The sequence below is a fragment of the Poecilia reticulata genome, linkage group LG10, assembly GCF_000633615.1.
Source record: "Poecilia reticulata strain Guanapo linkage group LG10, Guppy_female_1.0+MT, whole genome shotgun sequence".
NCBI lineage: Eukaryota > Metazoa > Chordata > Actinopteri > Cyprinodontiformes > Poeciliidae > Poecilia > Poecilia reticulata.
The window spans coordinates 8,178,735-8,202,356 of record NC_024340.1 but is presented as its reverse complement, the minus strand read 5'-3'; the positions used below and the strand labels follow the sequence as shown (position 1 = coordinate 8,202,356).

The 23,622-nt window shown below is 41.1% G+C and overlaps 1 protein-coding gene across 1 annotated transcript in view; it reads left to right on the top strand.

Annotated features, from left to right (window-relative positions):
* psd2 (pleckstrin and Sec7 domain containing 2) overlaps nt 1-23,622 on the top strand; it is a 43,236-nt gene that overhangs the window by 14,500 nt on the left and 5,114 nt on the right. The window contains exons 3-12 of the mRNA XM_008419836.2: nt 182-976; nt 18,021-18,209; nt 19,152-19,232; nt 19,965-20,077; nt 20,196-20,254; nt 22,300-22,389; nt 22,500-22,543; nt 22,664-22,854; nt 22,954-23,024; nt 23,349-23,506. Coding sequence (XP_008418058.1) covers nt 182-976; nt 18,021-18,209; nt 19,152-19,232; nt 19,965-20,077; nt 20,196-20,254; nt 22,300-22,389; nt 22,500-22,543; nt 22,664-22,854; nt 22,954-23,024; nt 23,349-23,506 — 1,791 coding nt within the window. The remainder of the gene's footprint in view (nt 1-181; nt 977-18,020; nt 18,210-19,151; nt 19,233-19,964; nt 20,078-20,195; nt 20,255-22,299; nt 22,390-22,499; nt 22,544-22,663; nt 22,855-22,953; nt 23,025-23,348; nt 23,507-23,622) is intronic.

Genomic DNA, 23,622 nt, shown 5'->3' with positions numbered 1-23,622 from the left:
GAACTGTACATTTATCTTTCCTAATTCATGAACAAAACAGTAGAATATTTTTATTTTAAATTACAGCAGTGGCCTCTCAGATGTTAATTCAGATGGATGACATCGTTGTCATTCATTCGTTTGAAAGTGTGTCAGAGTAAAAGAGGTCATCTCAAGATAATTTCTGATTTTCTTTTTGCAGGCTTGAAAACGGTACGAGCGGGAACGATGATGAGGACGGTGAGGAGGACGGCAGAGAAGAGAGGGAGGGACGTACCAACCTGGACACTTTCAGTTCCAACTTTGAGACGACTGTAGAGCAGGCCGACACGGAGGTGGAGGAGGAGGACGAGGAGGAGGAGGAGGAGGAAGGAGCCCAGGGAGATGAAGAGGAAACGGAAAACCAGGACACCTTCAGCTCGGCGTTCGAGCAGATTGTAGAGCAGGTTGATGCGCACAACGAAGAAGAAGAAGAAGAAGAAGAGAGAGAGTCGGAGGAGGAAGAGAAGGAGAAGGAGAAAAACAAGGTGGTGGACAACAAAGATGGCTTCAGCTCCACGTTTGAGCGCATCGTGGAGTCCGCCCTGCTGAGGGGCGGCACGTGCTACAGCAGCCTCGACTCCCTGGACGTGCTGTCGCTCACGGACGAGACAGACAGCTGCGTCAGCTTCGAGGCGCCGCTGACCCCACTCATCCAGCAGAGGTCCCTGCTGCAGGGGCCCGAGCCCCTTGAGCTGGAGCTGGCCACGGTTCAGGAGCAGGAAGGGGCCGAACCCGGAGCCGACGGCCTCGATGGCGACGACACGGTCGGGCAGAGTGCGGCGCATGCAGGCGGAGCGGGCGGCGCCACTGGGGGGAGTCCGTTAAGGACGACCATACCAGGCAGCCGGTCGGAGTTTGTGCTGAGCCAGCCCGGACGCTGGGCTATTCCCAATGGATACCACTCAGACTTCCAGGGAGCCGGGGAGCGCGCTGGAGCCATGGTCAGCTCCGTCAGGTAAGGACGAGGCAGCTGTCACACTGTAACGTTTAAAATGTGAAGGTAGAAGTCTAAAGGTTATATTCACGAGTTTACATTTGGCTGCTGCAAACCAGGGACGGACAATAAATCTATAGAACACGATAGACACTTGATCAGTATCAATGTATTATCAGCCTGGCGGGGCACCAGGCTTGACTTGCTCCCCCACCAGGCTGAGCATGGTTTGTTTCATTATTAGTTTTTTTTTTGTTTTTTTTTAATACAACAGTGATAAAGACGAGTTGAAGAGCGTCTTTGGTGAAATGGTTTTAAGCATAAAGGCAGCATACTATGGTCAGCATGTGAACACATAGGAGACTGAGGTCAGAGGTCATTTTTATTGGCAGGAACTCTAACCACGGACTGTCTTTACAGAACTAAACAATAACAATAACAGTAACATGACAAGTCATGGATAAAAGGTAAAACAATTGCACACACTTTAATTAGGATGAAACAATGGAAGTGGTAAAAAATATATTTATTTTAATTATATTTTTTATGTTTGCCTTTACTAAGGCTTTATAATTGAAATTCATCGCTGTGCTGGGTTTTAGCAGATGTTTTTTTAAAGTTTGGTCACAGTCACTAGAGCCGCATCAGAACGTTATGGCAAACTCCCAGTTTCTGCTTTTTGTCCAGCAGAGTTGAACTGATTCCAGTATCTCTTGAATAACTACAATATATGAAGATTAAAGACAGAGAATGATTGTTCCAGCTCTCCTGCCATGAGTGGTTATTAATTACATATATTAGGAACAGCTGTGGCGTCACGCTGCATGTTCAGAGAGGAGTTACTGTAACACGGGGTTTCACCGTCTCAAACAAAGAGGAAACCTTTTAAATGCTCTGTAGTATCTTTCATTTGCAGTTAGCACAGTTAGCTTGACTAGCATTAATAAATGTAGGTTCTTATATTAATTCAGAGATTTCCAAACCCAACCCAGTATCAATTGATACTGAATGTAGTTCTCTCCGTCTCTTAGAGATGTGATGTGTTTACTGATCAGTGAAAGATAGGATATATGAGTTTCCAACTGGTTGAGCTGAAAATCAGCTCTCAGTCGCCAATAATTAGTGAAAAAAATGTGTTGTGGGAGTTAGTGTTTCTATGTTTGGTTGAGTTGTGCCAAAATGATCAGCAGGCTACGTGTATTAATCAGAGATGTAGAAAAGTCTCTAGAACTCCAATAATCTCCTAACTGTGGAAATTTAATTTGTGTTTTCTGTCTTGTGAGTATAAAAGTGTTGTTACTGTTTTATTTTTCTACTTTTTGACAAAACTAGAACAATCTTTAATCCAGCCCTTCTTTTCTGTTAATGTGATATATGTTTCATTTTTATCTGCTCTAGTTGGCGCAGCAGACTGGCAAAAGTGTAATTAACGTGTTGTAACCTTGACTCAACCAGCAGGTGGCATTAGTAAAGTGAAACCCTGCAAGTGGGTGCTTAGAGAGAGAAAAATGTGTGGGTTGAAGGTGGATATGTGATCTTCTTTTTTTTAAAAAGCAACTAACCTTTCAGTACAGACAGATCAATCTCACGTTTCTTCAAGCAGCTCTTGGAGAAAAGAGCTGCTGCTGAAAGCAGCTCTCTATTCAGTAAACAAGGAAAATGTAGGTCGACTTCACAAATCTTAATATCTTTAGTCTTTCTTCTTTGTATATTCACGGCTGTGCTTTGTGTTGGCAAGTAAAAATTTTATATTGGCTCAATTGTGAAAGGCTTTAATAGTTCAAGTTTGAAAGTAGTTTTCTAAAGCAAGGCTTTTTGCTTTTGAAAAGAGAGACATTGGTGACCAGCTCATCCTTTTACTGCCTATTTAACTACTTTTCATAAAGGGTATTTGCAAAAATGGTAAGTGGTGCTAAATCAAAATAAAGATTTCCTGTTATGTAAATTTAGCACAAAGGACCTGCAGAGATACAGTTAGAAATATAACTGTACTTTCTGAAACTAAAGGTGCTACAATTGCAGAGAGTCTGAAACACTAATCTAAGAATCTGCTTCACCCACATGGAAGCCGGAGGAAACTCCATAATGCAACGAAAGGCGATGACAACATGAAGCACCCGACAAGGAGCAGCAGAGAAAGTAAATGTCAGAGTCAGAATGTTAAGTAATGAAGACCAGCTGTACAGGAACATGCAGACAGACGATGCAAAAACAAACTACATAAAACTGAGGCAGGTTAGCCAAATACAAAATCCCCAAAAGGAGGAAAATGGGAGCTAAAAGCACAATGCAAAAGTCTCTAAACCACAATGTTCTTGCATGATGGAGGATTCTTACAGAGAGAAAATCTTTTGAAATGGTTTAACGATTTTCCTCTGCGATCGTAAACTCATCCACTCTGAGCATCATTTGCAAAGTCCCTATGGGACTGTGGGAATACAGCAGCAGCAGCTTACATTACTTCCTTACATATAATTACCTTAATAGCCTTAAAAGACTCGAGGAAGATGGCGTAGAGCCACCCGGGGCGGGGGTGGCTGTGTGGAGCGGGGAGGGAGGCCCTATAACCAGAACCATATGGGGAAAACCTCACTGCTTCACTGCGACTTAAGGCCATAGGTCTTCCCTGCTGGCATTTCCACCGTCTCTGAGGCTTGTTTTCCTGCACTGCACGGTTCCTGCAGCTCCAAACGAACTGCAACGCCATACAGTCCCTCCGACATGATCTGCTCAGCAAACCGTGGGAATTTGCCCGGCGCTCGGTGGCTCTGGCCGACTCTGGCCGACTCCAGGCCTCCAGATGGCGGCTCTTCTCTGCTCCCGGGCTCTCGTCTCCGCGTCGATCCAGTCCGCAGATGTTGTTCTTTAAGGACGGCCTTGCTTCCTGACCACCAGCGTCAGCCTCAATGAGCTATTGTTTGTGTCATGACATCATCATCTTCAGCCTCCCCTCTGCCTAGCGGGGTCTCGGAGCGAATGTGAGCGATTATTGCTCTGTGTGTTGGCCATGCTTTGCCAGACTTTTGTGCACTTAAATGTGGAGTGGATACATCTGTTTGGCAGTGTTAAAGGGGAAATATTAAAGACACTCCACAGCATCCATTTTCACCAGGCACATCGATCCCGGTTCTGTTTTGGTCCTTTTATGGGATTAAACGGAGAGCATTAACAGTTTTTGCCTAAATTAGGTTAGTGCTGTAGGTGGTATTTATTAGAAATTAGTCTCTAAGCCTTCTCGCAATAAGTAGTTAATCAATTAATTAATTGCATAATCAATTAAAATGAGCTCCATGGTTTCCATGGAGATGATTAGTAGGTAATTTTTTGTTTACAGAGACTTCGTAATCCATTTTATTTATGGTTTTGGTTGCATGTGGTTTTTATTTCCGTTACATTGTCATGTTTTATTGATTTTGGGTTTTAATAAAATATCGTCCAGTTCCAGTTTCGTGTTCTATAGAAAATTAAAGTTAATTCTAATCGACCAGGAACAATAATTCTAGTTTGCCTTTGAGAGGGAAAACTAGAATTATTACGCCATTATCAATATATTTATTGAAAATAATCTCAAAACACCAATATTATCATTTATTGCAATAATTCCTGGAGCAATTAATCATCCAGTAAAATGTTTTATCATGACAGGCCTTTGTGTCTTGTTAATGTAGATCTGCAATGCATTGACCTCATTATGAAACCAAAATAGGAGTGGAAATCTTTTGCGATCTCACGATTGGATTCCCATTTTTGGGACCACGATTCGATTCAATTTCAAACCAATTTTTGATTCAAAACGATTATTCATAATTATTCCTGCTTCAATCTATAGATGTGTAAAGGATCCTCGTGCTCTACTCCAGTCTGTTTAGCAAAGCAGAACGACATTAAAATGTCTTTCCCTCACTGCATTCTCCATTGTGTTTTTAGAAAGCAGTGACAGAGAGAGCGCCACCTTTCTGTAGATGACAACGGTACAGTTTCCATCCAGAAGTTGGCTCTGCTGTAGCTTAGCTGCGGTATTTCCGAAGTCCTCAATCTTCATTTTGTGAATTTTACCAAGGTAAAGCTCATATCAGTCTCAGTCTTCTCTTCTGTGAGAAACAAAATAAGTCCAAAATGTTTTCCTTCAACAAAAACAGGGCCAGTTGAATCTCTCTCTCTCTCATTTTTTAGTTTCCTCTTTATTATCTACGTTTTCATTATGTTTGCAAAACTTTATCGATACTTTTGAATTCCATTAAATAGCACAATTAAAATCCTGCATGAATAAGACTGTTCACGTTAGAAACATTAAAAAAAACAAGCTGCTCCATCATCCTCCTACCACTTACTGTCGTCTTCTTCGTTTCTTCTGCCAGTAGTAACAGCCAGTTGTTGATCACATTTTGATACAATCATCTCATCCTGGCGCACAAACCTTTCATGGGAAAACGAGCTTTTTCAAAATCACCGTGCTTCCATTAGGCAGATTTATTTTCCAATTTGCACAATTTTATGGTCAGTGGCAACTGAATGTTCATACATTCAGGTACCGTCTCCATGGCGACGTCAGAACGTCCCTGTAGTCACAAAATGGAGGCTGACAGGCAGCAGGCTTGTTTTGTTTTTTAAAATCAAGTTTGGGACTTTTTAAATCGATTCTGAATCGTAGCAAATGAGAATCACAATTGTTATATCAGTGGTGCCTAAAGTGGGTCCTGGAGGGCCGGCATCCTGCATGTTTTAGTTTTCTTAACACACCTGGATCAAATGATGGCTCATTAGAGGCCTAAGAAGAACATTGACAAGCTGAAAAGGTTGCTACTACCACCAGGGAGAGAACTAAAACATGCAGGATGCCGGACCTAGAGGACCGACTTTGGACAGCCCTGTTTTAAATGAACCGATTTTTGGGGTCACCCTTACTTCTAAAAGTAGATTTTGTTGTTTTACTTTGAAGTCTTACTTATTCTTTCATAAATTCCTGTTTATTGTCATCAAATACAGCCTATAATCTCCATCCACATCGATTTTTGCATTTAAAAGCACATACTTTAGTTGGATTTTCTTGTAAATGGGTATTATAAGACATCAGTGATGTTCTTTTTAAACGTATGACGTGCACTGCTACAACATTTTGAGCTTCCTTTTCTGTCTCCCTGCTATTGAGTCTCACCTTCCATTCATTTCTCTTCTTGAGCCATTTTATCTCATCTAAAATCACCCACACTCCCCCCCTCGCCCACAAACACACCGTCCTCCCCTGTTTATCGCATCCCACTGTTTTCCATTTCCCCTCTCAGTGTTTTTCTTCTGCTGCTTCTTATCCTCCTTTCCTCTCCTCCGTTCTTTCCAGTGGCTAGCCGCGGTTGCACATCTCAGCTCCCGAAGCGTCACGGACAGCTCGTCTTTCTCACTGCACGACAGAGCGACTGTGCAGCAACAGATACAGTGTTTTGCAAAGATATGCGTACCCTTGAGCTTTTTTACATCTTATCATGTTGAGCCACAAACATCGACGCGTTGGTTGGGATTTTGTGCAATAGATCAGCAAACGATAGTGCGTAGTTTTAAAGTGGGAAAAAGTGAAAGTGGTGACAAGTTTGCATTTTATTTGTTATCAACCTGCAGGTTTTCTTCCTGGACTGTCCTGTGTACTGCATCCAATCCCCCACAGGATGATGCTCCCACCGCCTTGCTCCACAGTGGGAATGTGGCAGCATCAATAGTTTTTCACCACATATAGCGCTTTGTGTGTAAAGTCTCGTCTGATCAGGACGCCTTAATGTCCTGTAAGTTCACATAATTTGAGGGAAACTCCAAACATGACTATTCAGGAGCTACTTCTCAGGTAAACAGTGGTAAAAACATTTATTAAAAGAGCAGCCATGTTGTGATGACTTCCTGAAGGTGGAGCTTCAGAAAGAGCAGAAGCTTCTTACAGAGACAGAGTCCCAATTTCAGGTTGATAAATTGTAAAGTGAGATTTATTTTAAGTCATATTTGAGCAGCATTTTCATAACAACTGAAGTTAGCATAATTATGTGATTATGCTATAAAATAGCACCATGTGCCTGGAAAATACATAATACTGCCTTTTCAATGTCTGTATGTGACATTAATTACTTTTACTAGGATTGGTTTAATAATTTTGCTTTCTCCTAAATAGTGTCGATTAATATGATGGTGTATACGGCCATGCTGAGAATTTTTTTTAAATTCAATTACAGAAACAAAGTAATAAAATTACATAATGTTAGGAGAATACACCCATACAAGAATAAAGTTAAAATAATACAAAATAAAGTCATAATATTGCAACTTCACTCTCATAATAGTTTTACTTTATTGTCTTAATGTTATGACCATTCTCATAATTGTATTTTTTTTTTGTTTTTGTTTTGTCTCAGTATGGCCCTAATACTCCGTCATAGATTAATAAATGGTGTAGAGTTTTTTGTTAAATCCGTAGAGAAGGGAAAACAGGCTGTAGAGCTAACAGATCTTAAAGGCTGTCCTCGTCAGCTGGTGTGACAAACAAACACCAGCCATTGTTCTGGCCGGAGGCCAAATACAGAAACACAAAAGGTGGGCCGCGAATGAATTTGCCGTTTCCTTTGAGGAGACATGCATCTCTGGATGTGGATTATTTGACATTTGGTAGAACGTGCGATGACGCCGACTGAATATCAATCACACAACAGCTGAAGTGTGTGTTTGCAAGAAACCATTAGCATGCAGCGCGAAGCAGTTGGAGCAGCATATGTGACTGACAAAGCTGCAGAAACTGTTGGGGAAGGATGATACTTTTGTTTTTGTTTTTTTTATAAATCCGCCTCCACTGCCTTTTGTGAATGCTTTCAGGATTCTAACCTGATTGCAGTTTGGCTTCTTATTTGTACCAATTATATGGAACTTCTCTCCTGACATTAGTCACAGCAATTTACACACCAAGATGAACTGCAGCTCACGCGATCACATTAAAACACAAAACTTTTCAGGCGTCACTACTAGCACACACACAGATAGACGTGTCTCCCCATGTTGCTCGGGTTTGTTCCTGGTCGGTTATTTGCGTGCATGTGTTGCGTTGCTGCATGCGCTCCTCCCCGCCGTCTCGCGAGGCCTCGCAGATCAGAGCACCAGGGAAAGCAGATGAAAGCCAGGCGCAGTTGTTTCCATATCAGAGGAGCAGCTCTGGCGTGCGGACTAATCTCTTTCATGTACGTGGAGTGAGAAATGCACATCGGCATAAAAGACTCACAGGCTGGCAGCAGCGCTTACGTAAACAAGGGCTGCGCTTAATTCGCTCACATCCTGAAGCTTCCTCAACGACACACATAGAAAATGTCTCTCTCTCTGTCTCTCTCTCTTTCATGGCATTACTTAGGAAATAAAAACCTCAGCATGGTTCCATAGCTGAGCTGAAACATCCTGCAGATTATCTTTTCCTGGCTCTCACACAGGCAGCTATATAGACACAAACACATACATACAAAGAAACAAAAAGGTGACTACACACTTTCTTTTATTTTTTTTTCAAAAAACATCCAGCAGCACAAAATTTCCTTCTTTCCTTCCAGCCACTTTCCGCAACGCACACAGTAAGGGAATCATTTCAACGCTGGCAGATTTAGCCGTCTCTATTTATAGCCCGACTCCGTGTTTAATGACACATCCCACATTCTTACTATAGCAACGACTGTTTTGGCTGGCGGAGGCTCTTCCCACCGCAGCCCGGGACGCTGTTCACTGTAAAAGCGTGGCTGTTTTTTTTTTTTGTTTTCCCAGAGGTTAATCTCTGCGAGTCAGACGAGGCTGCTGTTCAGCGTTTCACCAAACACAATCCCACACCTGAGCATAATTGGTCTCACTCAGCCAAAAGAGGTCACCATTGTTCATTGTTTGCAGCTAAAGTGGTGGTGTTGTGTTGCTGTGTCTGTAAAGGGAGACTGACAGAGTGAGACGGGAAATAGATCGACACTATGGCGAAAAAACAGGTCTGCAGGTAAATGGTAGAGCTTTCTTTCATTATGAAAGTGAAACTTTTTAGTTGTTTTGATTTTCATGGCAGTTACCAGAAGAAGCTCCACGCTTGGCACTGAGGATTCTTCTTATTGTCTGTGATGCAGAATTGATGTTAAAAGTCTCTAATTAACAACTCCTGTTCTTAGATAAATTTGCTTTTCTTTAATTAGGGATTCACCGATTCTCTTTTTTCACTTCTGATACCGATATCTGAGGTTTAGTTTGGCCCGATTCCGATCCAGGAAAACAAAGCTGAATTGACTTTGAATTGACTGAATTGACTTTAAATGTTTCTTTAAAAAAGAAACATTTAACTCTGCCCCAGTACAGCTCACTTAAACACACCGATAGCTTCACAAGCTTGATCAAACATATAAAAATAACACAACTTTAATTTTTCAGTCAGTGCAATCAGGAATAATAAAAATAATGTAATATAAATAACAAAGCATAGAATTAGACTGAATAGATCCGCCCTTACTGTATGATGCCCAGTCTAGAATTTCTTTCAACATTTGGCCCAATAAGAGACAAATTGGTTTGTCTCTTATTTTTTTCAAACTTGAACAAGAGTGCTTAGCCTTTGATTCAGTTCATTTCTGTCTTCTTCTAATTCACCTTCAAGTGTAAGAGAATAAAAGCTACAACAATTTCTGTTAATTATGAGACCATAGTATCATAATATTAATGGAATAAAGACATGATGTTACCAGAAGAACATCTTAAAACGGAGGAAAAAGCTTGGATAATTATTTTTCATGTTTGAGTTTTCATAAAATTACTACTTCATTCTCCTAATATTATAACTGTACTCTTGCAATATCGTGACTCTTATAATTTCAGAAAGACTCTTAGCCTGGCCTTTGTAGTTCATCGTAGAGTTGACCTGAATTCAAAGTCCAAATCAACAAAAGCTGTAAAACACAAGCAGTAAAACAAGATGGCGTGCGTTTACATCAGTCTGAACTATGGAAACCCGAAGAGGCCAAAAATCCCAATATGTTTTATTTTCTCCTTCCAAAATGAAATCCTCAAAAACCAAAAATTTGATTTATCACCCAAACCTAATTCCTGCCCTCCATACTTTGACACACACCAGCTGCCTCAGCGTTGTTGCAGACCATAGTGAGCATCTCTTTTCTTCCTCTTACTTGACTTTAACCTTCAGTTAGTGGTCATGGTTGCTCTGATCATGGACATAATTGCTCTTACAAGAGAAAAATGCATCTCATTGTAATTTTAATAATGAATATCAACCCCTTTTTCACTCCCTTTAAATGACTGGTGTCAATGTACATTTTAGAAAAAGTCTTAATCACGTTAAATAGACCAAAAGAAAAAAAATAACTACATCAAAAAAAAAATTATCAGCACCAATTTAATCCCATATACGTCTGTTTTCACTGGAAGCACAGGCAGGTGTCAGAGTGTATATTGGACATAATACAGATGGAGCCAAAAGCCCAAAAACGCTCAGCTTTTGAATCAAGCTTTCCATCATGGCTCTGTTGTCTGGCCATTTAATGCAAAAACCTGGTGTGAGGACGACTTTATTCTGGTAACTTCTTCTGGTTAAGAAGACTTTCCTAGTTGCCGCCTGCTGTGAAAATAGGCTGTCGTCGGTCAGGTCTATAAATTCTGCCGTCTGGTCTATTGTCAGTGAGTGACAAAGAGTCGGTGAGTCACAGCAGACTGACTTGTGACCAGAGCCCAGCAGCAAAAACCTCCACACGCTCCTTACAGGTCGCAGACGGACAGGAATCTTATTTTCACAAACTTTACTGCTTCGTTTATTTATGGTGGCAATTTGCATTCAGTGTGTTTTCAGTGAAAAGTGCTCTGATGAAATGAAATGATTCGCAACTACTTATAGTCAGTGAAGATAACGAAAATGAACTTGATGAGGGAAAAACTGGATTTGTACTTACGATGCCATAAATTGATGCATCACTTCAAGCTAAGAGGAATGTCTTCATGTGGACAGGGCCGCTGATTTCACTGTGTCATTCTGACTGAACTAGAAACGCAGAATGATTTATTCCAAAGCAAATCATTCTTCTGCAAGGAAACACTTGCACACTGCAAAAACAAAATCTTACCAAGTATTTTTGGTCTAGTCTCTTGTACAAATATTGTAGTGCAAGACAAAGCTAACTATAAGACAAAGCTAACTATGAGAAAGTTTTCAGCAAGATAGAGGAGATTTAGTCAATAATTCCTTAATATTCATGAAAAAGCTCTAGTTCCACTTTCAGATTATTTCACTAATAACAAGGGGAAACTGGCTTGTTATAAGTAAATTGATCTGCTAATGGAACTAGTACCTTTTCATCAATATTAATGAATTATTTTCCTAAATAAGCTCATATCTTGCTGAAAAGTTACTTATGATTTAGTTTTGTCTTATTTCGAGTGTGACAAGATATTTGCACTCGAAACTAGACCCAAAATACTTGGTAAGATTTTGTGTTTTTGCAGTGTTCACATTAGTCATCGTCTCTTGTCTCATTGGGTAGACTCACACAAAGCTTTAGCTAACATGATTGACATAAATAATGGGATCAAAACATTCTCTAAGAGCAACTCTCCCCAGTGATCCAGCAGGAGCTCAATAATCCATGTTTTTGTTATGTTGGGTTTTTTGTAAAGCATGATTGGAGCACTCTGTCATGAGGCAAAGCGATAGCTAAATGTCTTTGAATATTGGGTCAGTGGCCGGGAAAGTCCCACCAAGAACCTGATCAATCCTGAGCCAGTTGTCGAAAAACAATAATAAAATAAACTGAAATTGTTGCTTCCTCCAAGCACTGATAAAGTAAGACAAGTAAGCTCTCTCCTCTCACACCTGCAACCCGTTAGCTCATCAGCCCCAGTCTGTTGTTCCAGAGGTCACTCTGCCAGTATTTAAACTCCTCTCACTCTTCTCACTCTTCTGATATTCTCTCTCTCTCTTTCTCACTGTTTGTTGCTCCCTGTCACCACCTTGGTTTTGTAAGCTCATGTTTATCATTTTGTCACTAAATAATTCACAGCCACTCGTTGCCTCTGCCTGCTCTGAATTTGGGTCCGTCATCACCACTTCACATCATGACTGTTTTATTTTGTTGAAATGAAGACAAAAATGGCTCCTTGGACTGAAAAGCTTGCAGACCTCAGAACTAGACCGTTCTAACGCACTTTGATTAAAAACCATTCGACTGTTACTCTGGCTGTATTTCTGGTAATCCTGATGGAACGTGAAGGTCTTTTTTTGTGCTTTGCTTTTCGTAAAGGTCTAGTTGACTGACTGAGCTGTGAAGAGAGACTGGAATCAAGTGGAGTAGCGAAGGAAGGCGGGGCAGAGAGTTTTGAGGGGTGGCTAAAATAATATACGTTTTGTTTTGTGCATGTTTTACATTGCATCTCATATTAAGGGATTACTTCGCATGTGGCGTTTTATTAAAATATTGTTGGATTAAAAACAAAAATAATTAAATACTCTCAAATATTTGAAAAATCTTTTTTTGGGGGGGACCAACATGGAGCCATCTGCTAGATGTTTCCAAATGTTTTTGTCTTTTTTTGTGATGGGGTACCAAAACTGGCTCCAGCTCAAGGGCCCTAATTCATTTAAATCCGGCCCTGTAGGAAGGCAATCAAATTCTCAGCAATAGTAGCACGATTGGATGTTTTTCTGATATTGCTCATCCTCATTACTTATTAGGTTGGTGATTTTTAACACAAATCCAGGCCAGTATTTTCTGATTGTGCCTCCAAACATGCAGAAAAAGCTCAGTCGTATCCACAAGTCGGGACACCCCGCGCACACAGACCTGATCTGTTGGCCTCTAGTCTCGATATTTTAGAGCAGAGGAAGTTGTGCTGGCCCGGACACACAGGGCCATTGTAAAGCCACCACTAGGAACAGCGCAATCCGTCAGGAAAAAGTCTGTCCAGCCGGTCGCTCCGCCTCCAACATCCTCTCCTTTGTGAGGAGCCCACACCAACCAAGAAACTTCAAGGAAAACCTCTACAGTACGACCTCACCCCCCGCCTCCTGCCGCTCGCCCGAACTAGCCAGCGCTAACCCTTCAGGCTGACCAGGAACCGTCAGCGTTTTTATCCCGGGATCCGGTCGGCGCTCAGCAGATCGTTTGCAGCTTGACGTTAAACCCGCAAACCGGGACGATGCCCGTTTTCCCGGCCGCTGGAGGATGAGGGGGTCGGTCCGCAGCGCGCCTTCCCCCGCTCACGTCCAGGATCCGAGATGTGGAAGGAGGAATATGATGTTCACTTTGACTTCCTGCTGCAGCTCCTGTGAGTTTGGCGTCAAGATCCGTTTGATGGGTTTATAGTTGAGGGGAGGCGGCATTAAAAAATAGGATGCCAAAAAAAAAAAAAGTGGAAATGAGTCAGTAGTTCTGCTAATATTTTACTGGGATCACAGAGTAACCTTTGAACAAACATTTCTGGCTTTAATAAAAAAGCAATGATCATGATGTGTAACTAAGCTAATGTTTTATAGAGAACTTTTTTATCCTGATTTATGAGGTTGTAAGACATGAAAGTGTTTATCTCTACTAAATCACTCAAGAATTAGCTGAAGTAAGTTCTGATGAGCTGCAGGCTAAAATCTCCAAACACAAAACTCTGTATTTGTCGGGTCATTACTTAATTATTCAGATAAAAATCATTGCTAATCACATGTTTTCAGAGCCTCGGGTCCAAGATGTACAACTAATTTAAGAGCTAGCAAGAATGGTACTAAAGCATTCCATAAAATTAGCAAATATTCTGTAATTTGTGTTTAAACTTTAAATAGTATTAGGAATTCACCACATTTAATGCTACACCATCAGATTTAATCAGAAATAAGTTCAAAAAGAACGAAGAACGGTTCATGTGAACAGTGGTAGACGTTGCCATTAGCAACTCTGTGTAAATCAGTCTGGAGGTGTTGCTTGATTTGAATGTTGAGGTCCAGCATTGCAGCAGCGTTTCCACATAATTACATCTACAAGCTGCAACATATCACATGCAATAACAAATGTACACTTGTCTTTTCCCACAATGCTTCTGGTTTCCCTATCAATCATTATTCACAGAAAAAAAAGAAACAAATTGAATTGCTTAACTTGGCCAATTCCTTATTATTCAACATTATTTCCTCACACACACACACACACACACCACCTTTTAAAATGCCATGGTGACCACCATCCACCTCCCTCCCAGTCACACCCACTCACACCTTGCCTGGCTCTTCTAGGTGTGGGTACCAGCGGTACGCTGAAAAAGATTAGCATGTGAGTCACAGGCGTGCCTCTTCATGCTCTCTGACTCTGACACAGTCACACACACGTGCAGACTGAGCGGCGGCCACGGTAGCTGAATACTCTTGGCCTCGGGGTACAGAATTGTGCTTTTAGAGACACTAATAGCGCCGCTGTGTGCCACTTGGCCTTTGGCAACTCCAAGTGTCTGGTCTCGAAATCTGAGTGTAATTCTTTAATATTGTGTCCAGTCTCCATCGTTTTGTGTGCGTGTGCGTGTGCGTGTGCGTGTGCGTGTGTGTGTGTGTGTGCGCGTCATGTTTGCCCCATGACTGATATCGGTTTTGAATGATTTATGAGGTCTCTCTGAAGCTTGGGAATTAATATGGTCAGACAAGCGAGAGCAATTTCTACTGCAGGGACGGCTTAGCAGTGACCTCTTTTCATTGTGTTTGTGGTTCCTTCAGTGATCGGAGTCTGTAGCTGAGGCCCAATGAGTTCAAGGTGTTTCTGTGTCTCCATATGGAGTTTATATGAATTTAAAGACTAAATAAGCAGCAGTCCCTACAGGTTTTATGCTGCAGATTGAAGGGACTCACTCTGTCGGCCTCCACCCTGTTTCACGTGTCCAGAGCCTCTCCACTGGGAGCATCACAGGAAGCGTTTAAGTCCCATCTCGAAAGAAAATCAGATGACTTCTCCTCCACTCCAAAGATCAGTGGGTTTTCTTTTTCTCTTTATTCAAACCTCTTGGAAACTCCCCACCCTGTCCCCAAGGCTGAGCTCACGCTCTCGGTTTCTACAGTCTCTATCCGCCATCTCGACACGGTTCGTGCGACTGATGCTTCGCCACGATAAGGCGGAAGAGTTTACATGAGGCAACTCGTCGCAATGCAGCTGTTTATGTTCCGTGGAGCTGTGCTGATACGATAAATAACTTTTATTTAAGTCCTAAGAAGTAAATAGGTAGATGAAGAGCGACACTCAAGTGAAACCTTGCAAAGAGCATCAACGTCCAGGCCCTTCATGAAGGTTGTAGGTCAAGTGTCTAAATATACTGCTAGACTTTCTGTCCTTTTACAACCACAAACTTTTGTGTGTGATGTCAGGATCTTACCTGAGATCCACATTTTCAGTTGAAAACGTGCATCTCAGGTGTCACTGGCGTAACATTTTTGCTGTTGGATCGCAACAAAAATGTTACGCCAGTGACCAGAGTCTCTCACACCGGCACTTTCTGAAACCAGGAGTGAAACGTTTCTGTAGCGCCCAGTGCCGAGGCTGAAGACGGCTGTGGGACTCATTCTACATGTGGATGGGCGGATGGCAACAAAAATAATGGCAACTAGCGTCGTGCTGCTTAACCTGTTCAGATTAGCACAATTTCTGAGGAGGAATGAAAGCGAGACATGAGCATCTGGTTCATTTGAGACGGATTACTGTTTATCAGTTGAAGGGGGAGGTGGGTGGATCAGTCCACAGTATCAATGCTCTCATTACTTTAGTTCACTCTCTAGCTTATATGTAGAAACTGTGGAGTTCTCACTATTTCGACAAACATACTTTTTAGATTATTATGCAGAGAGACTCCTATTCTTCGAACACAGAAAAGGAATTATACCAGAGGATAATATTTATCTAGCAACCCTGAACAGGAGTATTTAGTTTATATACCTTGGATCAACATTATTAGTCTTATTTTTCTTTTCTCTTTTATTTGACTTGTTTTATTTTATTGTTATTTCCTTTTAATTTGTGTAAAGCATTTTCAGTTGCCTTGCTCCTGAAAATGTGCTTTATAAATACAATTACCTTACCTTACCAAACCAGTACCAGTGTGGGACCAATACTGATTACTGGGTGCGGTACTTTAGTTTCAGATTTTATTTTTTTCCAACTCTACCTCAAAAAAGATTAGCCTTTTTTCTGTTGTTAAAGTATTTGGTAGTGATTTGGAGGAATACACATTTATTTTTATTTGTAGAACATAAATATATAGACGTTTGTGGTTTTAACATATGAAAAAGTTCAACGTTTGCATCAGCACGTAAACAGAAGAAACATTCTCTGCCATCTTTATGTTTCTGTGTTACACATCAGCCGTTGTTCTGCTAGGACAGGCTACTTAGCGTTAGCTGCTTCCATGGTAGCCATCTAATCATCTGGTCTGTAATGTATTGAATTTGTCATGGTAATGAAATTTGGCTGACCAGATTAAGCAAGAAAAAAAACCCCATCTGAATCATCTGGTGAGAATGCCGGTAGTCATGCTCAAACAGGAAATGAGGAAACGCCAGTCAGATTAGTGGAGGTGAATAAATCTGTACGATTTGTCATAAATTGGTAAGCAAATGCCAAAATGCTGCCCAGCTTACGCTCGCTCTCTGTGGTGTTGACGTTGAAATAAAGCGCTGTTAACACATAAGTGGGTAATCCAGAAGAAAGCTCCTGGGACACAAATCAAGTTGCTCGGTGCAGAAGCAATTTAAATAAGAGCATTTTTCAAACTGGCAATCAAACACAAACACGGTTTATTAAAATGTCCTTGAAAAGGCACATTCACTTCCTGGTTGACTCGGCAGTGAAGCACTTTGCAGAGTAAAGTGTGTAATGCTCTCAAACTGCAGCTCAACATCATTTAGGTAGGTCATAAATAAACAAGCAGGGCACTAATTAATACTTACACATTGATTCTCTGTTTACTTGACAACAGCCTAACAACTGTGTACAGTATGAGACCGACCCATAAACGGTTATTTGGGCTGAGCTGCTTAGCCTGTCTAGTGTTTTACTTTACAACAGTACATGGTTATTGTAACGCGGGACAAGACGTCAGAAACGGTGTCGGTAGATTTTCGTTTTTTCATGCTTTATTTTCCAGGATCTTTCAAATGTGTTTGTCGTGTTTAAAACGAGCCTTGACAATTAACAGGTGCCATTGAAACCCAGCGGAGCAGAAAATAACTTAAGATGGAGATGTTTTTATAATTCATCCTTATTCAGCCATTCGCTGGAACGACTATATTGTCTAAATTATGATTTATTACTCAAAAAGAAAAGAAAAGGTCTTGTGGAACTGTCATGTTGTTGCAAGCAAGCGTTGTGTTTATTTACAGTTTTCCTGCTCGTTTGTCTTTGTTTTCCCGTCTTCTTGGCTTTTACGGGATTGGACGTTTTGCTTTTCACTTCGCCAGACAGTCTGGGAAAATCACAAATTGAACGGCTGAATAGTTAATTTTGATTTTGAGCGTTACCCTTAAGGACAGTTTCACGGGAGTTGCTGAAGTCAGCATGAGGGTATACGTCTTGTTACGACTGCAAAGCTGCTGCTGCTGTTTTCACCTTGCGGTTCTTGGCACAATCCTGTGTTTGTGTGTGTGTTCCTGCTGTAACAGGAGATTCACAAAAAAAAGTAGTTTAGAGTCGCTGGTTCAGAAACCTGGCAGGTGTCTGACGTCATCAGGAAAGCTTTGTAACAGTCGGACTTTACAGTTGTGCAGCTAGCATCACAGCTAAGGTCAAGTGTTAGAATGTCTCCCCTCCAACCTAAGGATGCTTTGCCGCTGGAGGTGGATGGATCTGTGCACCTGTGGGTTCCTGCGCTTTATGACATGCTACCCCCGATCAGCGTCAGCCCAGAACTGGAGGAAAAGGCATAGAACAAATCTGAGAACCGAGGTAAAAAACTGTTTCTTTTCGTCCCGTTCATTAACTTGAGCTCTTGCATCTGTTGTGTGTCTGTGTGTGTGTGTGTGTGTGTGTGTGTGTGTGTGTGTGTGTCTGTATGCGTATGATCTTTTTCCCAGCGATGCCAACCTGTCAGACGTGCCGCCTGACTTGGATGAGTGCGATCCGGGCAGTCTGGAGCGCGGCAGCACCGACACTCTGGCCAATGGCTGCCGAGTCGACAGCGAGGCCGCCAAGAGGCTGGCCAAGCGCCTGTATCACCTGGACGGCTTCAAGCGCTGCGACGTTGCCAGACACCTGGGCAAAAAGTGAGTCAGTATGACACATGAGCAGATAGTAACCAAAAAACTGAACTCAAGTAAGAGTAGCACTGCTTTACCGTGGCTTTACGCAAGTTAAAGTAAAGTAAGAGTAGCGATATTTCATATCAATTAATCAATCAAACTTTATTTGCATAGCACATTTCAGCAACAAGTCAGTTCAAAGTGCTACATCATAAAAACAGAAATCAGCAACATTTTTCCAAGTGCTGTCAGTACACATAAAAAAATTTATTCAAGTAAATGTAACTAGTTTCTCTGCAAATAAATCGGCAAACTTTCCTTCTGAAAGAGAAACGTGTTTTTTGGGGGAGTTTATGAGTAAAACCCCTGAATGATTTTTGAAAGTGTTTGTATATGTTGTGACATACACAATGGCAATAACTGAACTAACACAAGGGATAAGCTAAAATGACTGGATATAATGAAACAAACTATAAAGAAATGATAAAAAAAAGCAGAAAATAGCTGAATTTACAAGTTCAAACATCTATGGAACATAACGGCTCATGTTGTTAAAGGAAAGACAAAAGAAACTCCATTTGCAATTTGCCACATGTCGTGTAGGAATGAGCAACATGAAGAAGAAAGTGCTCTTGTTGGGTAGGTGAGACCAAAGTTTAACTTTTTGGCCAGCTCACAAAAAACTGCATGTAATGAAAAACTAACAGAACAAAAAAAAAAAAAAAAACAGTTTCCATTCTGATGAGACTTTAATGATCTTGGATTCATGCATTCATTCCAGCTCTCATTTCACAGATCAGTACCACATTGTTTGGTCTGTTCCATAAAATCCTAATAGAAAACATGTAGAATCTTGTGGTTACAAAGTGGAAAAACTTCAAGATATTTGAATGTTTTTATAAGAGGCAGCATCCTCTGGTGTCACGTTGACCTTCTGATGCTGATTATTTCTCTCTCTCTCTGCAGCAACGAGTTCAGTCAGCTGGTTGCTTCAGAGTACCTGAGTTACTTTGATTTCTCCGGCCTGTCCCTCGACCGAGCCCTGAGGTAACGCTTACTCGGCAAATGTTAGAGGCAAATGGATGACACAGAAGATCTTCACACACACACACACACACACACACACACACACACACACACACACACACACACTAGCTCTGAGCTAATCACCTTGTCAGTGTTAACGTTGATTATCCTGTGGAACTTACGGTACATTAGGGCTGCAGCTGATGATTATTTTAGCAATTAATTAATCTATCAATTATTCTGACGATTAATCGATTATACTGCTGATTAATCAGTTAATTGGATAAAAAAATTTGGCTCATTCTACATATTTTTCATTTAACCACCTGTGCCTTTTTCTACATAATACTAGAAATGCATTAAAAGATGAAAATAGTATTGCTTTGTTAGAGAGTTTGAACCAGGTGAAGCTACTTGAGGAGTTTTGGCAAAAACATATTTACAGACAAAGATTTTTTATTTTTTTTACCCTAAATACAAAATGTATGTATATTTTGTACAGCTTTGGCTTAATCACTGCTTTGAATGTCCTTCTTTTTTTAAGAGTCTATAGCGATTGATTACTAAATTAGTTGACGAATGTTTCAGTAATCGATTAATCACAATTAATCCGATTAATAATTTCAGCCCTACAGTATATAAGACGTGACGTAGGATTTTCAGCTCATGGTAACAGCGGTCGTAGTTCTCATTATTGAAACTAGAACAAATCAACATCAGTTCTCGTTTTATTGAACTGTTTTTGTGTTACAGAAACTTCTTAAAGGCCTTTCCACTGATGGGAGAAACTCAGGAAAGAGAGCGGGTCCTCGTCCATTTCTCCAGACGCTACTGTCACTGCAACCCACTGACGTCCACCTCTGAAGGTTTGACTCAACCCGCCTCATTAAACACGTTCAGGATTTGCCTCATTTTACTTACAGAGCAATTCAGCTCATTTCGATCCCTCCGACATCGACCTTCTTCTTCTTCGTCTTTTTGCAGATGGAGCCCACACATTGACCTGTGCGCTAATGCTACTCAACACTGATTTACATGGACATGTAAGCACCGTCGTCTTCCCGCCTCTACATTTTTGCTGATTTCTAATTTATAAAGTCTTCTTCAAACGTGATGCAAAATATCTGAGGTGACTTACCGTCAGGACGGCACGTCTTTGACGAGTTTTCTGCATTTCTTTATTTTTCTACCCGTCTGTCCTTTTTGCTGTTTCACTCTCTCCTCCTCGGCCTACTTTATGACCTGCTTATGTCTCGTCTAATGGAACCGTCTCCTGTGTGCGGTGTGAAAACTGGAGCGCTGTCAGTTCACAGTTTGCCTCTCCTTGGCCCTGCTCTTCACTTCACTTCTACCCTCACTAGCAGTATTAACTAATATCCTTTCTGTCTTTTCAATTCCCTTTCCTCCTTTTCAAACCCTTCCCCCTGCTAACCAAATCTGGCCCCTGGTCTCTCTCTGCCCCTGCAGGTGGTGAGTATGCTTACCAACTAACAATCTCCCTGTAGACCCGTTGCCCTCCTTTTACCAGCTAAAACGGCACAGCTCACATTTGGTTTTTGTCCCCCAGTAAAGACGTGTGAAAAGCAATAAAATAAGTTCTTCTTTTATTGAATTTTTGTCTTGAAATAGGACAAAACTAACCCACAAGTAACTTTCTAGCAAAATTTAAGAGCTTGTTATGTCAGTAATTCCTTAATATCAATGAAAAAGTATTATTTCATTCATATTTTGGAAAAAATGTCTTGTAATACGTGAAATAATTTGAACAAGCCATTTTCTTCCTAAAAAGTTACTTGGAAGTTGGTTTCGTCTTATTTCAAGTGTACTAAGATATTAAACTAGAAGCTAAACCAAAAATACGTGGTGATATTTTGGGGGGTTTTGCAGAACAGACCAGAAGCTGGTAAACTATAGACAAACACATCTAAACTTGAGAAAATCCAAACCCAGCATGAGACAGGGGAAAGTCCGAAACATTAAGAAAACACATATTATCTGTTCTAGGCAAAATAACACAGGAAGCTGCAAATAAACAGCTAAAGACGACTGTAAATGAAAGAAATGTGGATACATAATAGAACAAAGTCCAACACATGATGGTGACAGAGGACAGTCCTCAAAGACTGGATTCTGTTAAATATGCACAGTGAGGACATTTTAGGACTTACTGTTGGAGAACTACGTATCCATAGCAACCATTTGATGCCATGTAGAAAAGAGAGTGAGGATCAAATATTCATCTATCACAAGTGAGGACTTTGCTAACCTTCACTGGAACTTGTGAAATATGAGACAAAGTGTTGTCCTGCTGGTGAATTTAAAGTTTTAACAGGAGGGATTCAAAACTGGTCATTTTGTTTTGCTTTTTATTAATTTGTTTTTTCCCCACTAAAATAAATCTGGTCAAATCAAAAGTTTCATTTTCTAAAATGTTCAGAGATTATACTACAGTAACAACAAATGAATATATTTTTTGCAGACGTTGCATTATAGTGAAATATTTTTAAACTTCATAGCTTACAGCAAAGCCTATATATAATTAAATATACCCATGTTGGAATTAGTAGTTTTATTTTAGAATTTGACAAACAAGTTATCTTACTTACTGCGTTTTACCAATAAACCAGAGTGCCAGTTATTGTAATAACTAAATACCTAAAACTGAGTTTGAATCCATTCAAATCTCCTATCAATTTCTTTAAAAACAGCAGCATTGTTACCTGATATCTATTTTTTCATTTGTATTCATTCAGATAGTTTGACTGCAGCTCTCTCTCTCTTTTATCCTACACTAATGTTGGACCGTAATTACTTGCCAACACTTCCTCTGCGGTAGGTAGCTGCTAGCTAACCTCTTATGAAAGCAGAGGCGCTGCTGTACTCTAGCAGCTTAACACTGCCACCCAGTGGGGGAGCTGTGAAACTGCAACCAAGTTAAAGGAAAAAAACGAACGACAGGAAATGCATTATCTTCACATTTTCACATATATTCCTACTGATCTGACCTTTATTACGGCTGAAAAAATGACTCTTCAAAACAAAACTTTATTGACTCAAGCTGCTACGTTGCTTTTCCTCCTGTCCTCAGAACATTGGGAAGAAAATGTCTTGCCAGCAGTTTATTAGTAACCTAGATGGCCTCAACAACGACAATGACTTCCCTAAAGAATTATTAAAGGTACAATAAGCTCTTATTTCTCTTTATTTATTATTATCTTTCCCAGCAGAACTGAAACTGAAACAAGTGGAGATGAAAATGGATTTATTTTCCTCCTGTCTGTGTCACAGGTCTTGTATAACTCAATCAAGAACGAAAAGCTGGAGTGGGCAATGTGAGTTCACCTTTTAGAAGTATTTTTTGGACTATGTATCTTATTTTAATTTTACATTTTTTGCTTCTTGGTGTTTTTATCTCCGTCTGTGTGTGTGTGTGTGTGTGTGTGTGCACGCAGTGAGGAGGAGGAGCTCAGGAAGAGTCTGTCAGAATTAGTGGAGGACCAGTGTGAGGGGGGGAGCAAGCGTGTTGCCAGGGTGACGGACGGCACTAACCCCTTCATCGCCATTCCCGTTCAGCTGAATGCCGTCACCTACAAACACGGGGTGCTGACGCGCAAGAGTGACGCCGACATGGACGGCAAAAGAAGTGAGAGCACCCACGAACCGACCGGCGAACCGAAAAAACAACTACATCCACTGACCGTTCAGTGAAACCGATTTTTACTCTAGTTTGTTTCTCTTCCAGCTCCGAAGGGGCGGCGGGGCTGGAAAAAGTTCTACGCGGTCCTAAAGGGGATGATCTTATATCTCCAGAAGGTACCAGATCTCTTCCTCTGCTCCGTTGCCATAGAAACACATCCACCACCGCAGCGACAGCCGTGCTTGGATGCTGCGAGCTGCTGCGGTGTGTGTGTGTGTGTGTGTGTGTGTGTGTGTGTGTGTGTGTGTGTGTGTGTGTGTGTGTGTGTGTGTGTGTGTGTGAGAGACGGGGAGGCATGGTGTGTGTATGTCTCCCTCTGGTGGCTGGAAAGCTGCACTGACCACATGTTCAGTTGTTTGACTTCCAAGTAAAGCTGGTAGATTTACTTTACAAAAAAACTTCATTATTAAATTGATTTTCCTTTTTCTGTTTTTCAACAGGATGAGTACAGACCGGACAGTGACATTTCCGAGGCGGACCTGAAGAACGCCGTGAGGATTCATCACGCTCTAGCCACTCGTGCCACCGACTACAGCAAGAAGCCCCACGTGCTGAAACTGAAAACTTCAGACTGGAGAGTCTTTCTGCTGCAGGCCCCGTAAGAAACAACTCAGACAGGAAACTAAGACATCTGCAGGGACTAACGTGTTGATATTAATGAATGTTAAAATAATTATCACCAGATCAGAGGAGTTGCTTTAGAGATCTGATAGT